The 21371-nt window shown below is 40.6% G+C and overlaps 1 protein-coding gene across 1 annotated transcript in view; it reads left to right on the forward strand.

Moving 5' to 3' along the window:
* Window positions 1-21152, forward strand: part of OXCT1 (3-oxoacid CoA-transferase 1) — a 103608-nt gene extending 82456 nt beyond the window's left edge. Inside the window, exons 14-18 of the mRNA XM_070743383.1 lie at window positions 5461-5550; window positions 7793-7873; window positions 10290-10391; window positions 15591-16244; window positions 19285-21152. Coding sequence (XP_070599484.1) covers window positions 5461-5550; window positions 7793-7873; window positions 10290-10391; window positions 15591-15626 — 309 coding nt within the window. The 3' untranslated portion in view covers window positions 15627-16244; window positions 19285-21152. The remainder of the gene's footprint in view (window positions 1-5460; window positions 5551-7792; window positions 7874-10289; window positions 10392-15590; window positions 16245-19284) is intronic.
* Window positions 21153-21371: the final 219 nt, after the last annotated feature.

The following is a 21371-nucleotide window of genomic DNA, read 5'->3' on the forward strand; positions in this document are numbered from 1 at the left end:
GAAGCGTCACACCAACATAAAAACAGTCGCTGAGCAGGATTCCAAATCATTCTGCTCTAGGCCTGCTGGGAAAGTTATGTCTTTGTGGTTCTTCTGAAAACCAGCAGAGAAGGAGCCATATGGACTTTGGGGAAAAATGCCCTTCTCCACACAGAGCTGCCGCTGAGAACCCACAGTTAAAATTCTTCAACGCATTGGTTCCAGGGCATGCTAACTCCTCTAGGTCTTGCTGGATGTCAGAAACTTTAGAAAAGTTTCACAGAGCACTTCCCTGGCCCCCCCCTTAACTTTGCAAGTTGCAGAACTTTCTTTGCCTGAAGTCATTCAGTCTCTTTAATCTCTTTTAGTATTACCCATTTACACATGGACATCCTTTCCATAATGTTTATTTAAGAACATAAGAACATAAGAAGAGCTATGCTGAATCAGGCCAAAGCCCATCGAGTCCAGCATTCTGTGTCACACAGTGGCCCATCAATTGTCCTTGGGGATCTTGAGCAGAAAGAGAAGGCAAGACCCTCCCTTTCCCCTAATCCGCAACAAATGGTACCCAAGCGAATCCTGCCTGCCTCAACCAACATAGAGGCAGCACATGGACATCCGTTTCAATAACCATGAATACACTTGGCATCCATGAATCTGTCTAATCCAGCCTTGAAGCTATCAAGGCTGACAGCTGTCACGACCTCTTCTGGAAGTGAATTCCATAAACCAACGGCCACCCTCTGGGTGAAGAAATATTTCCCTTGATTTGTCCTCACTTTCTTACCTATGAGCTTTAGGCAGTGCCCCCTTGTCCTAGTATTGTGTGATAGAGAAAATATTTTTTCTCTACCAACCTTTTCTATCCCATGCATGATTTTATACACTTCGATCAAGTCACCCCTTAAACGCCGTCTTTCAAGGCTGAAGAGACCAAGGTGTTGCAACCTGGTATCATAAGGGAGGTGCTCCATTTCCTTTATCATTCTTGTTGCCCTTTTTTGCACCTTTAAACATTTTCTTAGCTGTGTAACATTAGGTGAAGTATTATTTTGGCTGTTATGAATGCAGCTAAAGAGTGGTGGGATTCAAAAATTTTTTTTACTGTCGGTTCTGTGGGCATAACTTGGTGCGTGAGGCAGCGGAAGGATACTGTAAAATCTCTACTCCCTCCCCACTCCAGCGGAAGGTTATTGCAAAATCCCCATTTCCTTCCAATCAGCTGGGATGGGGCGGAGCCAGACAGAGGGGGTATTTACTACTCAAAATTTCTGTTACCAGTTCTCCAAAACCAGTCAGAACCTGCTGAATCCCACCTCTGATAATGGTGGCCTTTATTACCCATTACTTTAAAAAAATATTATATTTTTAAATTTACAGACACATAATACAAACAAAAACACTTAAAAGCATTGAACATTACATGGCAGATCTGGTTTACATTTCTTGTAATACTTATTTTATGCTTGTTCATTAATAAAGAATGAATATTTACAAATTATTTACATTTTTTGTACATTATTCTCTCAAAAAGATCTTTCCTGTTTCCCCCTTTCCCCTGGGTATTTAAATTTTCTTTCTTAGCAATTGTTTGTTCTGTTATTCTGACTATGTATCTCCCCCTCCCCTTTTATCCCCATCCAATGATAAAAACTATCCCAGCATTTATAGTATTTATTTATTTATCAGATTTGTATGCCGCCCCTCTCCGTAGACTCGGGGCGGCTAACAACAATAATAATACAATGTAAACAAATCTAATATTTAAGTTAATTTAAAAACCCCAATTTAAGAAACCAATCATACATACAGACATACCATGCATAAATTTCATAAGCCTAGGGGGAAGGGAAAGTCTCAATTCCCCCATGCCTGACCACAGAGGTGGGTTTTAAGGAGCTTACGAAAGGCAAGGAGGGTGGGGGCAATTCTGATCTCTGGGGGGAGTTGGTTCCAAAGGGTCGGGGCCGCCACAGAGAAGGCTCTTCCCCTGGGTCCCGCCAAATGACATTGTTTAGTTGACGGGACCCGGAGAAGGCCCACTCTGTGAGACCTAACTGGTCGCTGGGATTCGTGCGGCAGAAGGCGGTCCCGGAGATAGTCTGGTCCGATGCCATGAAGGGCTTTATAGGTCATAACCAACACTTTGAATTGTAACCGGAAACTGATCGGCAACCAATGCAGACTGCGGAGTGTTGGTGTAACATGGGCATATTTAGGAAAGCCCATGATAGCTCTCGCAGCTGCATTCTGCACGATCTGAAGTTTCCGAACACTTAGTTACTTAGTTACTGTCATAAGTCATGATGGTCATAAATCAGATCATCCACATGACCTTTTTTACGACCATTTTTCCAGCAGTTGTTAAGCACATGATGGGGTCATTAAGAAACTCATTGCTCACTACGGGTGGTTTTTGGCAAAAACATAAATCACGGTGACATGATAATGGGATGCTTCAAACAACTATAAATATAAGCCAGTTGCCAAGGGTCCAAGATGCAGAAATTCAAAACAAAGTTCTAAGTACATTTTGGGAGGGTTCTTCCTAACTTTGAACAAATTGAGGACTGTCCATAGTATGATAATTTATTAATAGAAATAGAATAGAATTCTTTATTGGCCAAGTGTAATTGGACACACAAGCAATTTGTCTTTGGTGCCTATGGTCTCAGAAAATATACATTTGTCAAGAATCATGAAGGGGTCTATCATACTGAAGTCCAGTCCATCTAACTAAAATTTTGGAGTTGGCGAGATTCAGAATTTTGAGTTCGTGCTGTGAGCTTCCAAGATGGCTGCTGGAGTAGTATCTCCAATAACACATCCCTGATTTACCAGGGAAAAAAAATCTTCCTCAGTCTCCTAGCTTCCCGGGGTGATTGGAATTACATTTGGTAATGTTAGACTAGCCCTGTTCTATTAAACACCCTACTTTAAGAGCAAAGTATTTAGAGGTAGAAGAGAGACAAAGAGATAAATGACATCTTCCTATGGACTTATCAATATTAATAACAGAAAGAATGATGTTGATGATATAGTGTAGCAACGACAGTTACTCTGAGACTATTAGTCAGTGAATCCAAAAACAAAAAATGTGGCAAGCATTGTTTAGGGCAGTGATTTTCAACCTTTTTTGAGCTGCGGCACATTTTTTACATATACGAAATCATGGGGCACATTGAGCGGGGGAGGGGGGGAGGGGGGGCTAAAAAAGTTTGGACAAAAAATATTCTCTCTCTCTCTTCCTCCCTTTCTTCTATTCCTCTTTCTCTCTCTTCCTTCCTCTCAATCTCCATCCCTCTTTCTTTCTCCCTTCCTTCCTCTCTTTTTTGCTCTTTCTATCTCTCCTTCCCTGCCTCTCTTTCTCTCTCTCTCTTTCTTTCTTTCTCTCTCTCTCTTTCTCTCTCTTGCTGAGCTTCGCGGCACACCTGACCATGCCTCGCGGCACACTGGTTGAGAAACACTGGTCTAGGGAATATGTGAATATATTGAAATGTCACTTCTTACTTTTATTTGCTCTTCTGTTTTGGAAAATGACTGTTATGAAATACTTGCTTTTGAGAACTGCTTTTCTTTGGCAAAAACCCCCAAAACCCACCACCTTTATTATCACTCTTGCCTTGCATGGTTTTGAATATTTTGATCCGTTTGCTTTTTGCAGCCGTTCGCAAAGATTATTCTAATCTCTCGGTAATGCTTTGAAAGAACCCTAACATTAACGAAGTTGCTATTTCCAATTCCTTTTTTAGTTCAAGCTACAGAATTTTCCCATCAGTTATTGACATTCTTCAAATTTTTACAGAGAATTTTCTGTTTGGAATATACTTGCCTTCAGCCTCCTTAGAGCAGTGATTTTCAACCCTTTTTGAGCTGCGGCACATTTTTTACATATACAAAATCATGGGGCACATTGAGCGGAGGGGAGTGGGGGGGCTAAAAAAAGTTTGGACAAAAAAATTCTCTCTCTCTCTCTCTCTTCCTCCCTTTCACCCTATTTCTCTCCCTCTTCCTCTCTCTTCCTTCCTTCCTCTCTCTCTCCATCCCTCTTTCTTTCTCTCTTCATTCCTTCCTTCCTCTCTTTTTTGCTCTCTTTCTATCTCTCCCTCCTTCCCTGCCTCTCTTTCTCTCTCTCTCTCTTGCTTTCTTTCTCTCTCTCTCTCTTGCTTTTTTCTCTCTTGCTTTCTCTCTCTCTCTTGCTTTCTTTCTCTCTCTCTTTCTTGCTTGCTTGCTTTCTCTTTTTCTCTCTCTTGTTTTCTCTCTCTCTCTCTTTTTCTCTCTCTTGCTGAGCTTCGCGGCACACCTGACCATGTCTCGCGGCACACTAGTGTGCCAGGGCACACTGGTTGAAAAACACTGCCTTAGAGGAGGGCTAGTGCTTGATTAATGGTTTCTAGGCTTGCAAAATTAACATATTACCACCAAGGCCCTTTTTTGGGGTTTTTTTTTTGCATACAGTTATTTTAATTTCCTTCCTGGGAAGGAAAATATAAATAAATCTTGCTTAACACCTTTTGAGTACTGGTACACACTGAAAAGTGTTCTTTCACTCTTCTTCTCTCTTTTAATCAGCAAATCCCCACCCTCCCTGTATTCCCCTTCCTATCTCTTGCATATAAATTGATTTTAAGCATCCACAGGATAGAACTCAGAAATAATGGAGAAAATTGATTATACAGTACCCCCATATGTTAGGGTGATACTAGCATCATAATAGTATGAAAATCTGGAATCCATCAATAAAATGTAACCATAACAAAAAAAAGCAATAGAATAAAATGAGTTTAAAGTGAAGTGTCTTCAAATCAGCAACAAATAGAATTAATATGAGCTTGTCTCTTTTTATTTAAAATCAATGATATTTCTGAGCTGACATCTCGACTGTACTGCTGCTATAAATTGGCCGATACCCTGAGCCTTCAAACAAACAAGCAAATCTTGGATTATGCATCTCAAATGTGAAATTATATCTGCTTTAAGATAATAGAAAGTTTGTTATTTGTGTATTGACCTTACTTCCTCATATTGAAATGTGTCTTAATAGTGATCCATTTCCCTTGGTAATCGAGGATGGATTGAAACAAAGGGAGCACTCTTAACATTTGCAGGAATTAACCTTAAAAACAAAAGCTTTTGAGATATTTGTATTTTAATGCATCTAACCTGCCAGCTTTCTTTCTTTCTTTCTTTCTTTCTTTCTTTCTTTCTTTCTTTCTTTCTTTCTTTCTTTCTTTCTTTCTTTCTTTCTTTCTTTCTTTCTTTCTTTCTTTCTTTCTTTCTTTCTTTCTTTCTTTCTTTCTTTCTTTCTTTCTTCCTTCCTTCCTTCCTTTCTTTCCTTCCTTCCTTCTTCCCCCCATTTCTCCTCCCTTCCTCCCTTCCTCCCTCCCTCCCTACATTTCTCCTTCTTTCCTCCCTACATTTCTCCTTCCTTCCTTCCTTCCTTCCTTCTTTCTTTTCTTTCTGTCTTTCTTTTTCTAGGGAAAGATGGTGAAAGGAATGGGTGGTGCAATGGATTTGGTATCCAGCTCAAGAACTAAAGTAGTAGTGACTATGGAACACTCAGCAAAGGTAAAAACAATACATATATATATTCTTTTTAAAAAGGGGAACACTTAATCAACACAATATAACTCCAAGTAAATCAAACTTCTGTGAAATCAAACTGTCCATTTAGTAAGCAACACTGATTGATAATCAATTTCACATGCTGTTGTGCACATTCAACTTTGTACAGAACAAAGTATTTAATGAGAATATTTCATTAATTCAGATCTAGGATGTGTTCTTTGAGTGTTCCCTTTATTGTTTTGAGCAGTATATTTTGAGTGAAATGATGTGTTGTCAAAATTCTGTTAGCAACCATGGCAAGGAAACTTCATCTCTTGTATCAATATATGTACAAAGGACTGTGCTTGTAATATCCTGACCATCAACCGAACAGTTTTGGTTATACTATGGTGGATTTGTTTTTGACTTTTTAAAACTACATTCTGGACATCCTTTTATACATTAGAATGAAGTAATTGTTTTCTGTAGTAAAAAGAAAGGGACATAACAAAGAATGTTTCAAAGAGTTTAAGTTAAAAAAGAGGTAATATGCATAGCTATAAAGAAGAGTTAGCATTACTGCAAAATTCTACACAATGACATTGATTAATGGTTGCAAAGTACTTTCAAGTTGCTTCTTAGAATAATCCAATTAGATTGAAAAGCAGAAGTGGAGAACTATTAACTAAGTTCACCCATAGCTGAACTTTTACTAGTAAAAGTATGAAACTTTTTCAAGCAACCAGTGAACAGATTAACGTATTCACAATTAAAAGGCATCATTTCTTTTTCTCATTTTAAATTTAATACAATATCAATTACTATTAACATCTGACTATTTACATGATATAGGATGACATAAAAGAAAGGCTCTCCTTAATTGGCCTGATCTAAGGTTCATTCTACTCCATATTCTCAAAATAGCCTTGGTAAGCTCCTGAATGAATGGACAGGATAGCATACAAGAAAGTTGGGTGTCCTTTTCCAGCATAGCATGATTCTGATGTGTTCAGTGTGCACTCTAGTATAGCTGGAAAAGGCCAGGCTACAGAAAACTGAATTTAATTTGTCAAAATTTATTAATAGCACAGTGGAAATTAGGAGGAATGAGGACACGAAATGCATTGATTAAAGTAGTCAGATTTTAGTAAACATTCTGTGAGCAAGCCCCACTTTACATCAAAAAATGACTATACAGATATCCAAATCAGGTATTAGAATCAGATTTTATGTTTGGGTTTCTTGCATGTTGCATTTTGCATTTATTCTTGTTTTGTAAGCCACCCTGAGTCTACGGAGAAGGGCGACATAGAAATCCAAATGAATGGATGGATGGGTGGGTGGATGAATGATCAATCAATCAATCAATCACTCAATCTTCTGTGAAAACTCCGAAAGTAACTAAAAAGAAGTACAGTGATAACTTGTCTTACAAACTTAATTGATTCCGGGATGAGGTTCTTAAGGTGAAAAGTTTGTAAGACGAAACAATGTTTCCCATAGGAATCAATGGAAAAGCGATTAATGCGTGCAAGCCCAAAATTCACCCCTTTTGCCAGCCGAAGTGCCCGTTTTTGCACTGCTGAGATTCCCCTGAGGCTCCCCTCCATGGGAAACCCCACCTCTGGACTTCCGTGTTTTTGCGATGCTGCAGGGGAATCCCAGCAGGGAAATCCCAGCATCGCAAAAACAAGTGCTTTGCTGTCAGCAGAAGTCCGGAGGTGGGGTTTTCCATGGAGAGGAGCTTCAGGGGAATCCCAGCAGTGCAAAAACACCGAAGTCCTCAAAACCCCAACTCCGGACCTTTGTGTTTTTGCGATGCTGCGATTTCACTGAGGCTCCTGTCGCTGGGAAACTCCACCTCCGGACTTCCGTTGTCAGCGAAGCGGCCGTTTTTGCGCTGCTGGGATTCCCCTGCAGCATCACAAAAACACGGAAGTCCGGAGGTGGGGTTTCCCATGGAGGGGAGCCTCGGGGGAATCCCAGCAGTGCAAAAACGGGTGCTTCGCTGGCAACAGAAGTCCAGAGGTGGGGCATCCCAGTGGCAGCGGTGGGTTTGTCAGGTGAAAATAGTTTGTAAGAAGAGGCAAAAAAATCTTAAACCCCAGGTTTGTATCTCGAAAAGTTTGTATGATGAGGCGTTTGTAAGACGAGGTATCACTGTACTGTATTTTTTGCTTTTGAAAAGTCATGTGTTTCTGATTTCAAAGCAAATAGTTGAAAGATGAAAATTTATGGGAGTGAAATCTGTGTTCTGTTGCAGGGTAATGCCCACAAAATACTGGAAAAGTGCACTTTGCCAATCACTGGGAAGCAGTGTGTGGATCGCATCATAACAGAAAGGGTAAAGTACTTGGTTTGGTTACTTTTAGCTTATTTCCTTTCTCACATACCCTAAAGCAGGGGTCCCCAACCACTGGGCCGCGGACCAGTACCGGGCCGCGGGGCATGTTGCACCAGTCCGTGGAGTCAGCAGCTGCCAGTCCTCCTGCCGCCGCCCCCTCCCTCCAGCGCTTCATCTCCTGCTGGGAAAGAGGCCTTGGGAGGCAGGTTCTGCCGGCCACAGGGCGATGGACGGGACAGAGGGGCGGGAAGGACCGGAAGGCTCAAGCCTCTTTTGGCTTCTGCCGTGGCACGCCTTTGCGTTTTTGGCTGGGGGGGGGAGGCAGGAGGGCCGGCCTGACCCCCTCCCTCCAGCGCTTCACCTGCCGCCGGGCAAGAGGGTTTGGGAGGCAGGTTCTGCCGGCCACAGGGCGATGGTGGGAAAGAGGGGCGGGAAGAACCAGCACCCCCATGCTTAATCCCGCCCCCAACCACACCCCTTTCCGCCCCCACCGGGCCATAGAAAAATTGCCTTGCTGAAACTGGTCCCTGGTGGAAAAAACGTTGGGGACCACTGCCCTAAAGAATTTAGGAGGAGGGAGCCTTGTTATTTTTTATAACAAACCTGCAAGACAGAGCAGGCAATAAATTGTCTAAGACAAGCCCTGGAATAATAATATTCAAATATTGTCTTGCTCAAATGACCTTTTTTTAATCTTGGTCTCAGAAAGCAAGGCCCAATGCCTGCATTTTTGCTCTGTATTATTTTCAGTTCAATTAATAAGGGGAAACAGCCTGAAGATTAGAATTAATATATAGAAATGTATATATAAAATAATAGCCATCTCTTTTTTTTCTTTCCAACTCATGTCTGTCTCCACCTTGTAAGCTTACCATGAAGGAGAATTAAAGTTTTTTCAACGAGCTGTCATTCAGGCTAGTAGGCTATTGCTCCAGGGTGCCTAATTATTTATGGCTTGATTCCCCAACCTGGCAGATTTTAGCTCTGCTGGCTCAGAACTATGATCCCAGACCATCTGTGGGCTCTTGGCTAGAGAAATACAGATTCCTGACTGGTTCAATGGTGGGACAGCAAAAGGGACTCTAAAGGATTTTGAGATCTATTTATTTTTGTGTGATCTCCCATTTTCATACACAGCTTCTTTTTACCACCTGCCTCCAGTTTTTTGGGAAAATATTAGACTGTTCTATTGAAGCAACCCTTTCATTAATGCTTTGTAGTTTTTATCAACAGGCTTCAAGGAAGGGACTATACTACTCTTTTCTCACACTGTATGAAAGCAATCTGTTATCATCTAACTGTTGCCAGGCCTTTACCATTTACAAATTGTTGGTGGGAAAGGATATCTTGATAGTCGTGCAAAAAAGCTCTTGACAGATTAAAAACCAGCCTGTCAAGGAAATGACTGGGTTTAGCACTTCCTTCCATTCTTCTAGTTTTTACATACAATGATCTTAAATATAATGTCATTACTTACAGATACTTACCGTACTTTTTGGAGTATAAGATGCACCAGAGTATAAGACACACCTTAGTTTTTGGGAAGGAAAATAAGGAAAAGAATCTGCTTACCAGATATTCATCTAGCTAGAGTCTTTAGTTTGGTCAGCTTCAGCACATTATTTTATCCCCGGTTAGGGCTTTAAAAAACCTTATTGGGGAGAGTAACAATGAAAGAGAATATGGGAATATTGTTAGCACCTGGTTAGAGCTGGAAAGAAACAGACAGAGCAAGTAGAGAACATTAAAAAAACTTGCAAAGACTTAGGGCTTGGAAAACATTCTTTGCGGAGAGTAACAGTGAAAGAGCTTGCAAACTGTTAAGAGCTGTGAACATTATTAGCACCTGGTTAGGGCTGGAAAGAAACTTATTCAAAGAAAGTTTGATTAATGAAAAAAACCCTGCAAAGACTTAAGGCCTGGAAAACATTATTTGCAGAGAGAAACAATGAAAAGCCTGCAAGGTAATAGCTGGGGAGATCGTTAGCTGCTAGTTAGGGCTGGAGGGAAAAAAAGCTACATTCAGAGTATAAGACGCACCCAAATTCTCAGCCTCTTTTAGGGGAATAAAAAGGTGCCTCTTATACTCCGAAAAATATGGTAACTGGTTGGTTGTGCTTACTCTCCCACCAATCAATTAAGAGAGACATCATCTGGCAACAAGTATGTGGTATGAGTTTGGGAATAGTAGCATCAACAGCTAGTTTTCTTGAGCTGTTCATGCTTGAATTGTTTAAATGCTGCCTTTAAAGTAGGTGGAAGGGAACAAGCATAAGTGTAGGAAAACAGAGGAACAGGCAACCATACATGAGGACTCAAGAGCAGGGATTGTTTTTCAGAGTTTGAATCAGCCTTCTAGGTCAGCAGAGTTTTCCATTCTAACTAAACCTCTTTATAACTTGTTTCAATCCTTTAGGCTGTTTTTGATGTCGATAAGAAAAAAGGACTGACACTGATCGAAATCTGGGAAGGCGAGTCTGTAGATGAGATCAAAAAATCCACTGGTGCTGACTTTACTGTAAGTCTTTAACTAGTTAAATATAGAGCAGAAATAAATTGCTAAAGAAGACGGGATTCTGTGAGTCCCTTACTCTTGATCTAGTGCAGGGGTGTCAAACTCAATTTCATTGAGGGCTGCATCAGGGTTGTGTTTGATCTCAAGGGGGCTGGAGGGGAGGAGGCAGATCAACATCACTTGTGTTGGGGGCGCCTGTGGTGGCACAACAGCTCTGCCAGCCAAAACGGGTTCCCAAGCTTTGTTTTCGGCTGCAGCAGCCTCCTGCAACCCTCTGCCAATGAAAATGGAGCTCTGTTTTTGTTGGCAGAGGCACCGCGGGCCAATCTTTTGCTGTTTTTAGGTTGGTCCTGCCAGCCAGATCTAAGTATCCTGTGGACTGCATCCAGCCCGCGGACATTGAGTGTCCAGGGGGAGGCAAAGTTGGCTCTTTTATGACATGTGGACTTCAACTCCCAGAATTCCTGAGCTAGTATGATTGGCTCAGGAATTCTGGGAATTGAAGTCCACAAGTCATAGAAGAGCCAACTTTGCCTCCTCCTGGTTTAGTGAAGGTTGTGGCCTTTCAAATGTGAATGACAAAAGGTTAACAGTTGATAATAGTACATTGTTGTTTTTTTTAAAGCCAGTGGTGGTATAACTTGTCCAGACTAAGGAGAGGAAAGTACAGTGGTACCTCTACCTAAGAACGCCTCTACTTACGAGCTTTTCTAGATAAGAACGGGGTGTTCAAGATTTTTTTGCCTCTTTTCAAGAACCATTTTCCATTTACAAACCTGAGCCTCCGAAACTGTAACAGGAAAAGGCAGGAGAAGCCTCTGTGGGGCCTCTCTAGGAATCTCCCGGGAGGAAATAGGGCTGGAAAAGGCAGGGAGAAGCCTCCGTGGGGCCTCTCTCTACCAATCTCCACCCTACCTGTGGTTTCCCCAATCGCATGCATTATTAGCTTTTACATTGATTCCTATGGGAAAAATTGCTTCTTCTTACAAACTTTTCTACTTAAGAATCTGGTCACTGAATGAATTAAGTTCATAAGTAGAGGTACCACTGTAATTTATGCATTTCAGTTTCTTAGAAAAGATGGCTCATTGGCTTTACTTAGAGTGAGCCAATCTTCTGGCAATATTATAATGTTTCTGTACAATGTTGTCTTACCCTTGCATGTTGTTGATTACATTCATAAGGTGCTGTGAAAAATGTTTGCAGTAACTGACCATTATAGGAATATAAACCATTATAGGAATATAAACATATTTACATAAAAGTAGCAAATTAATCTGGGTAGCAACATGGATCAGCACCCCTACTTTCTGAAACTATTTTGTAAACAGAGGGCTCAGCAACTAAAATCCCAAGTGTCAGATCTGCTCCTCCAAGACGCAAAAGCTTCTTGGCCTGCAGCTACAAACTTACAGACAAATAGAATATACTGTACAAAAAGGGTCTTGGCCTTAATGATTTGCTAAAAGTTTACCAGTTTTGATCCTGTGTTTTCTACCTACAAGTCGGATTCCTTTAAAAATGGATTTGACCCAAGGCTGTAAGCCTTTAAATGTCAATAATACATTCCATCAAGCCATCAATTAAAAAACATAGCTTTAGAATTATCGACAATTTTTAAGGTTTTATGTAACAATATATTTATTAATTGTATGCTTTTGTGGAGAGCAATACCTTAGCGGTGGCCTTGAGATGTTGCCATTCATTCCTACAAACAAGAAGGAACCATTGTTTTCTAAATTGCGCTAATAAGCTGAAATCTCTAAATTAAATTCCGCAGGAAAAGGGAGAACATGGTAAAAGCCATAACACTCAATTATGCTCTAGAACAGTGTTTCCCAACCTTGGCCACTTAAAGATATCTGGACTTCAACTCCCAGAATTCCCCAGCCAGCATTTGCTGGCTGGGGAATTCTGGGAGTTGAAGTCCAAATATCTTCAAGTGGCCAAGGTTGGGAAACACTGCTCTAGAAAATTAAATGTGAGATTAAAGCAGTATCTTGAGAATCTAGGGTGGTTACCTTGCATTTCTGGAAAAAAAATAATGGCTTGGTAGAACACATTGACATTTAAAGCCTTACCACCTTGGGTGGCCCTGGATAGCATCAGTTTTTAAAGGAAATGAGTTGTAGGAATAAACCATAGGATCAAAACTCTCCCTCACTTCTGCAGGTGCACATTCTATCATGGCTAGAAAGAACTGGAAAGAGTAGACAAAGCTGCCTGTGACTTTGGCCTAATTTCAGTCTTTCTGCCTACTCATCCGTTGGAAGGGATCAATCAAACCTCTCAGTTAAAAGCTCTTTGTCTCAACCTGATGCCTACTGTTTATGGGTAGGAGTGGGGAGACAAAGTGTCAGAAAGAGGGGAAAAAAGAGTGTGACAGATAACGACACCAATGTTGGCTGAAGCCGTGTTGACTGCTTGTTTTAGACCATGTGGTCTTTGCCAGATTACTGCTGAGAGAAGACAAGAGAAGTTTGCCCACGCACTTGCTATTCAGGCTTAGGTCGTTTAAGTCCCACTGAACTCTGTGGGATTTTAATGGAAGAGAACAGAAACCAATCTATACATGGATTAGCTTCCTCAATCCAGTATCCTCCAGATGTGTTGGATCAACTCCCAGAACTTTCGTGCTAAATATTTGGAGGGCATGAAGTTAAGGGAAGATGTTGGAAGCTTTTGGTTTGCTTCAATGCACAGATAGTTGTACATAACTGAGTTAATCCATGTATACATTTATTTCTATTCCATTCTGCTGAAATGCATGAAGGAACAGAACTTTTATGGCCTCCAGCACTTAACATTTCTTATGTCATGATTACATTATGACAATGATGGCAAACCTTTTTTTCCCTTGGGTGCCGAAAAAGCATGCGCGGACATGCGTGAGTGCCCGCACCCATAATTCAATGCCTTGGGAGGTTGAAAACAGCTTCCCCTGCTCCCCAGAGGTCCTCTGGAGGCCAGAAATGGCCTGCTTCCCAACTTTTGAGCAGGCCAGTAGGCTCGTGTTTCGCCCTCCCCAGGCTCCAAAGCCTTCCCTGGAGATGGGGAGGGTAAAAACACCCTCCCTTATCTCCCTGGAGGCTCTCTGGAAGCCAGAAACGCCCTCCCGGAGCCTGTGAACCAAATATCAGCTGGCCAGCACACACATGCACGTTGGAGCTAAGCTAGGGCAATGGCTCCGGTGCCAGCAGACAGGGCTCTGCGTGCCACCTGTAGCACCCTTGCCATAGGTTTGCCATCACTGCATTATGATGCAGGCACTAATCATATTTGATTAAAGACAGGTGGTCACTTTTTTTAAAGAGTTGAAAGCGATTTGTGACATGAAATCTTTGGTGTTAGGGCAAACCAGGAATAGAAACAGAAAACATAAAATCTTGCTGGATCTGTTTTACCTTTGGGAATTACGTTGCTCATCCAAATCAGTAGTACTAGATTGAATATAGAGATAGTACTCACACTAGACATGGGATGCTGTGCTTTTTAATTCAAACCTGGTTGAAATTAGATAGCACTCAAGAATCCATGGGGCTCTTTCTCCCTTCCCTTGGTGCCAAAAATGGGCACTGACCCGTCATTCAAGCGAAGCGAACAAGATCTTTGTTTGTAATTATTTCATTCAACATTGTTATTGTTGGTAATTGCCTTTGTCTTCATTCTTGAATCCCTTTTCTCATGAAAAATAGAATTTACGCAATGCTTCTTGAGTGTTTAAACAATCCAATAAAACTGTTAATTGTCATTATGGCAGAGGGTTCCTGGATACTGGCAGCTAACCTAAAACTTGCTCCATCATCAATTTGTAGTAGTTGATACCAAACTATAATCTCTTATGATGCAACGGGGTGTTGGAAAAATGGAGCTGTGCAAATGAAACAGCTGTTACTTAGCAAATACATCCCAGCTTGAGCGTCTTCCAGGTTAAAAGCACTTCAACACTGCACTGTCTTTTTTGGCTGGAAAATTCAGGGAGCTAAAGTCCACATAAGGACCAAATTCTGGACCAATAAATTTAGAAGGCAGAATTATACGTAAGAATTCAAAATACACTCATTGCCTCCCATAACATGTGTTTGTTCAGTACTTCATATATCTGAAAGAGCAAGATTTCCCCCCCTGTTTGTATGAGCGTTCTAAATTAGATTAGATTAGATTAGATTTATTGGATTTATATGCCGCCCCTCTCCGCAAACTCGGGGCGGCTCACAACAATAGTAAAAGCAGTACATAGTAACAAATCCAAACCCACCAATCTAATTACAATTTAAGTTAGGAAATTCATAAAACAGTCCCAATATATATAAAAAACAGGCATACAGTCAATCAATCAAACGGCAAGACAACATGGGCAAGGGGGAGATGTTTTAGTTCCCCCATGCCTGACGGCAGAGGTGGGTCTTAAGGAGTTTATGAAAGGCAGGGAGGGTGGGGGCAATCCTAATCTCAGGGGGGAGCTGGTTCCAGAGGGTCAGAGCCCCCACAGAGAAGGCTCTTCCCCTGGGTCCCGCCAGACGACATTGTTTAGTCGACGGGACCCGAAAAAGGCCGACTCTGTGGGACCTAACCAGTCGCTGGGATTCGTGCGGCAGGAGGCGGTCCCGAAGATATTCTGGTCTGGTGCCATGAAGGGCTTTATAGGTCTTGACCAACACTTTGAATTGTGACCGGAAACTGATCGGCAACCAATGCAGACTGCGGAGTGTTGGAGTAATATGGGCATACTTAGAGAAGCCCATAATTGCTCTCGCAGCTGCATTCTGCACGATCTGAAGTTTCCGAACACTTTTCAAAGGTAGCCCCATGTAGAGAGCGTTACAGTAGTCGAGCTTTATTTTTAGTACTCCAATCCATCATAATATTTCCAAGATGTTTTGGTCCCATCAATTTTCCTAGATAATAACAAAGCAAGTGATAGTACCACAAAGCTTTGTTCAAAAGTGTCTCCAAACTAGAGTTCATATCTTCTTGGTTCATGATACCATAATCTGTACCTGTTCCTCCTCTCCTTCTCCTTCCTGAAAAATTGAAGTTGAAACTCAGGTTTTTATTGGAGGGAAAAACATTGTGGGTTTTTTGTCATCTTATCACCACTATAAATGGTGATAGTCACTGGCTGTAATCAGTAGCTACTTCAGAGGGCTGTAGCAATGCAATTATCTGTCAATTCATTTTTTCCCTCTCCTTTCTTAACAGGTTTCGCCAAAACTCATGCCAATGAAGCAAATTTGAACGTGAAATGTACACTGGTCCTTTCTTCCATACTTCCAGAGAAGGGGAATCAAATGCCTGTTTTTTTGCATTTATGCATTATTCAGAGTTTTTTTGTAAAGCAGTTTTTATTTAAGTAGTTAGCATCAAATTGAGTTGTAAACATTTACTTTTATGCAACAGTACAGTACAGTTTCCAAATTTAAAATTTGATTTGGTAGTTAGGTATTTTTAATTGTAGTATTGCAGATTTGACTTTTGTTAAACAGTAGTGGAGGAAATGACTTAATTAAGATGCTCATCTCTTGTCTTCTTAAGTTGAAATATGCACAAACTTTTCCAAACAGATAAAACTGCAGTCAGTTTATAGTTACCAACTTCAGAATAATCCCGCCATTTTTAGTGCCTCTGAATGTGTCCAGGGGCATGTATGACTCCTTTTATGCTAAGGTTACTTTTACATGCAGAAAGGCAATTTGAGAGTGCCTGTACACTAGCTACTACTACCACTATTACACAAACACGTATACAGATCTGAACACAAACATATTGTTTACCTAAAATTTGTGAATCACCAGAACATTGGACATTTAGACAATATATTTTCAGGGTTGTATTGCTAAAAGACTACTACATAAGGCAGTGATGGGCAACCTTTTGAGCTTGGTGTGTCAAAATTCGCCAAAAAACTGAGCATAACTCGGGTGGTGTGTCACCTTGAGAAAAAAACTGGGCGGCATAGAAGTATATATATATATATATATATATATAGGTAGGTAGGTAGATATATAGGTAGATAGGTAGGTAGGTAGGTAGATAGACAGATAAACAAACAAAAAATAAATATAAATATAAATAAATAATAAATCCCTTCTTTTTTATTAAAAGAAATTAATAATAAAACCAAACCAAACTCTATTACTATTAAAACTAAAACAACCAGCAAATTCAAAAACATAACTATTAATAAAAACAGGTGAGGGTTGGGGGTTTTCTTTCTCTGTTATTATTTAAGTGCTTTTACCATATGCTTTAAATCAGTGATTTTCAACCTTTTTTGAGCCGCGGCACATTTTTTACATTTACAAAATCCTGGGGCACACCACCAACCAAAATGACACAAATCTAATAAATAAATAAATAAATAAATAAATAAATAAATAAATAAATACATACATACATACATACATACATACATACATACATACATAAATAACCCCCTCATATATACAATCCCATGTAACATCCCCTTATAAATACAGTGGTACCTCGAGATACGAGTTTAATTCGTTCCGGACCTGGGCTCTTAAGTCGAGCAGCTCTTATCTCGAACGACTTTTCCCCATAGGAATTAATGTAAATAATTTTAATTGGTTCCAGCCCTCAAAAAACTCACAAAGTTAGTCTAAATTATGCAGAAAGACATGTTTTTAATGAAGAAATGTACATGTACATATAAATGAATAATGAAGTTTCTTTCATTTAACTTGTAAACTTTCTTAAACTTTTAAATTTACATATGTTCAACTTCTCTGCCACCCAATCCTGTAGGAAAGAGGTCCCCAACCCTTTTTGCACCAGGGACCGGCTTTAAGCGATCAAGAGAGGAATGGGTGAATGAATGGACGGAGGGTGGGAAGGAAGGAAGGAAAGAGGGAAGGGACAGGAACAGAGGAAGGAAGCAAGGAAACTTATGAAAGGGGAGAGTAAGAGAGGAATGAGTGAAGGGAAGGAGGGAGGGAAGAAGGTGGGAAGGAGAAAGAAAAGAAGAAATAGAGGAAGGGAAGGTAAAAGAGAGAAAGAAAAAGAGCAAGAAAGAAAGCAAGAAAGAAAGAAAGAAAGAAAGAAAGAAAGAAAGAAAGAAAGAAAGAAAGAAATGGGGAAGGGACAGGAACAGAGGAAGGAAGCAAGGAAACTTATGAAAGGGGAGAGTAAGAGAGGAATGAGTGAAGGGAGGGAGGGAGGGAAGAAGGTGGGAAGGAGAAAGAAAAGAAGAAATAGAGGAAGGGAAGGTAAAAGAGAGAAAGAAAAAGAGCAAGAAAGAAAGCTGCAAGCACCCCCCCGAGCCCCCCAGGCCGGCTGCAACCTTTTAAAACACGCGCGCCGCTTCGCAGCTGTCTCTTGAAGCCGAACGCGGAAGTTAGCGTTTGGCTTCAGGAGACAGCTCCTTGGCGCTTGTATCTCGAATTTGGGCTTGTAAGTAGAACAAAAATATCTCTCCCCTCCCAGCTCTTATCTCGAGTTGCTCTTAAGTAGAGCAGCTCTTATGTCGGGGTTCCACTGTACAGTCAATCATCAATCATCCCTCCTCAAATTTATACCACTGTCTCATTTCTGGGTATTTCTCCTGTCTTTCCCCCTTTTCTCTCATTTCTCTCTCTTCCTCCCTTTTCCCCTCATTCCTTCTCCCTCTCACTTCTCCTCTTTTTCCATCCCTGTCTCTTTCCCCCCCTTATGTGTGTGTGTGTATACACTCGAACCATTTCCAAAACCAGTTGAGGGCTGGGTTTTTTTTATCATTAAATTCTTTTCAAAAACAGGTGTGGGCTGGGGGTGGGTTCTTATTATTTGGATGCTTTTTACCATATGCTTCAAAAATCACCTCTCTCTCTCTTTTGTTTCTCTCTCCTCTCATTCTCTGCCTCAATCATTTTCTCATTTCTCCTTTTTTCTCCCCTTTTTGTTCTCATTTCTGTCGCTCTCCTTTCCTCTCCCTATCTGTCTTGCTTTCTCTTGCTATCTTTTTTCTCTCTTGCTTTCCTTCTCTCTCTCTCTTGTTCTCTTATTTTCTTTCTCTCTCTCTCTTGTTCTTTCTCTCTCATGCTTTCTCTTGTTCTTTTAAAATTTTTTAAAAAGTGTGGGCGCACGCTACTACGCATGCGTGAGTTCTGACATCCATAATTCGCTACCCCTCCTCTCTCTCTTTCTCTCTCCTCCTTCCTCTCTCATCTCTCTTCCCTTTCTCTCATTCCCTTTCTCTCTATCCTTTCTATCTCTCACTCTTTCCTTCTCTCCCTCCCTTTCTCTCTTTCTTTTCTCTCATTCCCTCTTTCTCTCTCTCCTTTCTATCTCTCACTCTTTCCTTCTCTCCCTCCCTTTCTCTCTCTTTCCTTTCCCTCATTCCCTCTTTCTCTCTATCCTTTCTATCTCTCTTTCCTTCTCTCCCTCCCTTTCTCTCTCTTTCCTTTCTCTCATTCCCTTTCTCTCTATCCTTTCTATCTCTCACTCTTTCCTTCTCTCCCTCCCTTTCTCTCTTTCCTTTCTCTCATTCCCTCATTCTCTCTATCCTTTCTATCTCTTTCCTTCTCTCCCTCCCTTTCTCTCTCTTTCCTTTCTCTCATTCCCTTTCTCTCTATCCTTTCTATCCTGGCGGAGCGATATGGGATGAGCAGTTTAATGTGTAAGCAAAGTAGGACCCCGGGTAAATAGCCCTGGGAGTAAAATTAAAATTGCAACCGGCGCAATTTTTTAAAAAATTGGTGCAAAACAAAATTAAGGGGAGAGGAAAAATAATAATAATAATTGCAGTTGCTGTACTTGCAGTCGGTGGGAAATTGGAAAGCGGGGAGATTTGCATCTTCACCACTCTAAGCTCCCTGTTTCTCCGGCGTGTCACCTAAAATGGCTCCGCGTGTCAGTGCTGACACGCGTGTCATAGGTTCGCCATCACTGACATAAGGGCTGTTTATATTCTCTGATAAAGTAAGCATTATTGAACCTTCCAGTTACTCATCCTGTGAAATACAAATATGAGTTTAGATGACTGGAGCATATATTTGCTTGTTGAGATCTCAGAACCCCCAAAGTCTAGAAATCTTGTTTCCAAGATTTGCAGTAATATATGGATTCTGTTCAGTGTAACATATAAGCACTTTCTGATGGGTTATCCAGTAGCACTTACTTGCTGAAAGCGTGAACATAAGCATTAGAAATTAAATGTCTGGCAGGATAAAATGTGCACGATAAATTGGGGAGAAAATTGCTTAATTTGCAGAAATAATACTGTCTGCAATGTCTATCAGTCTGTTTGGGTTGGGTTGGCACAAAAATTGTTTATTTAACCGCCAGAATTGTATGAAAAATATACAATGAATTGTCCATCTTGCACATACCAGAAACTTTGTGGCCACGGAACTTTGCCGCTGTGTTGTTACAAATAAGTTTCTTATTCTTACTAGACTTGTTTATTCAGATGCCCATATTCATACGTCTAATGTGTGGATTCTACGTTTTCACTAATACACAAAATTTATTGTTCACATAGATTTTTAATCAAGGTGCTATTCGACATTTTCCTTTAGGTTTTCAAATAATAGCAGATAGCATCTGCTTTTCTTTCTTAGTCTGAGAGATTTGAAAAAAAAAATAATTCCCCCAGTCAAAGCTTCTTTCCTTATTTCTTTCTTTCCTACCTAAGCACTGACTGCAGAAGCATTAAAGCTTGGTCAGATCATTAGCATTCCAGTGAGATACATCTCTGCTTTTTTTATGTGAAAGCACAAAGGAATTTGGTTGGTTTTCAGTAACCAGTGCCTATTTCCAAGTGCAATCTGATATAGATCTTTTTTTTCCTTTCCCAAGAAGCCCTTCTGATCCGAAATACAGAAATTAAGGAGCCACATCCAAGCAAAGATTTTGGGTGATGCAATCTGAACTTAATTTCTATATATGATGTTGGAAGCTTGGAATGCCTGCTTATGGGCTAATGAGCAGCTAGTGATATACTAAGGCAGTGCTTCTAAACCTTGGGCAACCTGAAGACGGATGGACTTCAACTCCCAGAATTCCCTAACCAGCATGGTACTGAGAAATTCTGGGAGTTGAAGTCCACACATCTTCAAGTAGCTGAGGTTGAGAAACACTGCTCTTAGGAGGAGCAGGCATTTTGTAGCAGAAGACTATTTAGGGGGAAAATATAAGAGATGGTGAAGGTTACTAAGAATATGTAGCACTTCTGGCCTCTTTTTACTCTTTTTTTCCCCTCTTCTTTTTCTTAAATATTAGTTTATATTAGTTTTTTCTCATTTTTTCTCATTTTTAACATTTAACAAAGTTGTGCAAGAAAGTTTCATCTGAACCCAGAAATTATTATGAAACCAATAGAGTAACCTGAAGGCAAGTTCAAAGGAAGCAATCTGTATACAAAATATAATTATCAGGACACTATAGTGGCTTTTTAGCACAGCTGGGTGGGAGTACGCAGGCCTATGGGCACCAATAGGAATAAATAATTTGCAGGGGGAAAAAATTAATTTATTATTGACCAAGTCATCTGGAGATTTGGGAAAGGTGCATATAATATGTGAGTTCATCCTCTAATCTGGTCCACCAATTTATCCAGGGACCCTTCCTGATTGTACACCTAATATAAGTAGTAGAATGGGGGAGGGGGGGGGGTTGGTCCTTCTCTTTCATGCCTTGTGTTTGTCAAATGTTTCACTCTGCCCACTGATAAGGAATAAAAGTGAACTGACTAATGAATGTGCTGTATACTGTACGCCCGATCTTTTATATGTAACTTTCAAAATAATAAAACAAAGCGCACAATGGTTGTGTACTGCCCTGTTGTTAAGTATGAACTTGCATAGTGGAAAGGCTTTACGCATCCAAGCCAACTCCTCTGATTCAGGTGTAATAGCAGTAGCACTTAGACTTACTGTATTTTTCCCCCCACTCAAAAGAGGCTGAAAAATTTGGATGTGTCTTCAGGGTGTCCAGCAAACCTGGAAAACAGGGAAATCAGGAAATTATCAGGGAAACAGGCAG

The sequence above is a fragment of the Erythrolamprus reginae genome, chromosome 2 (genome assembly GCF_031021105.1).
Source record: "Erythrolamprus reginae isolate rEryReg1 chromosome 2, rEryReg1.hap1, whole genome shotgun sequence".
Classification (NCBI taxonomy): domain Eukaryota; kingdom Metazoa; phylum Chordata; class Lepidosauria; order Squamata; family Dipsadidae; genus Erythrolamprus; species Erythrolamprus reginae.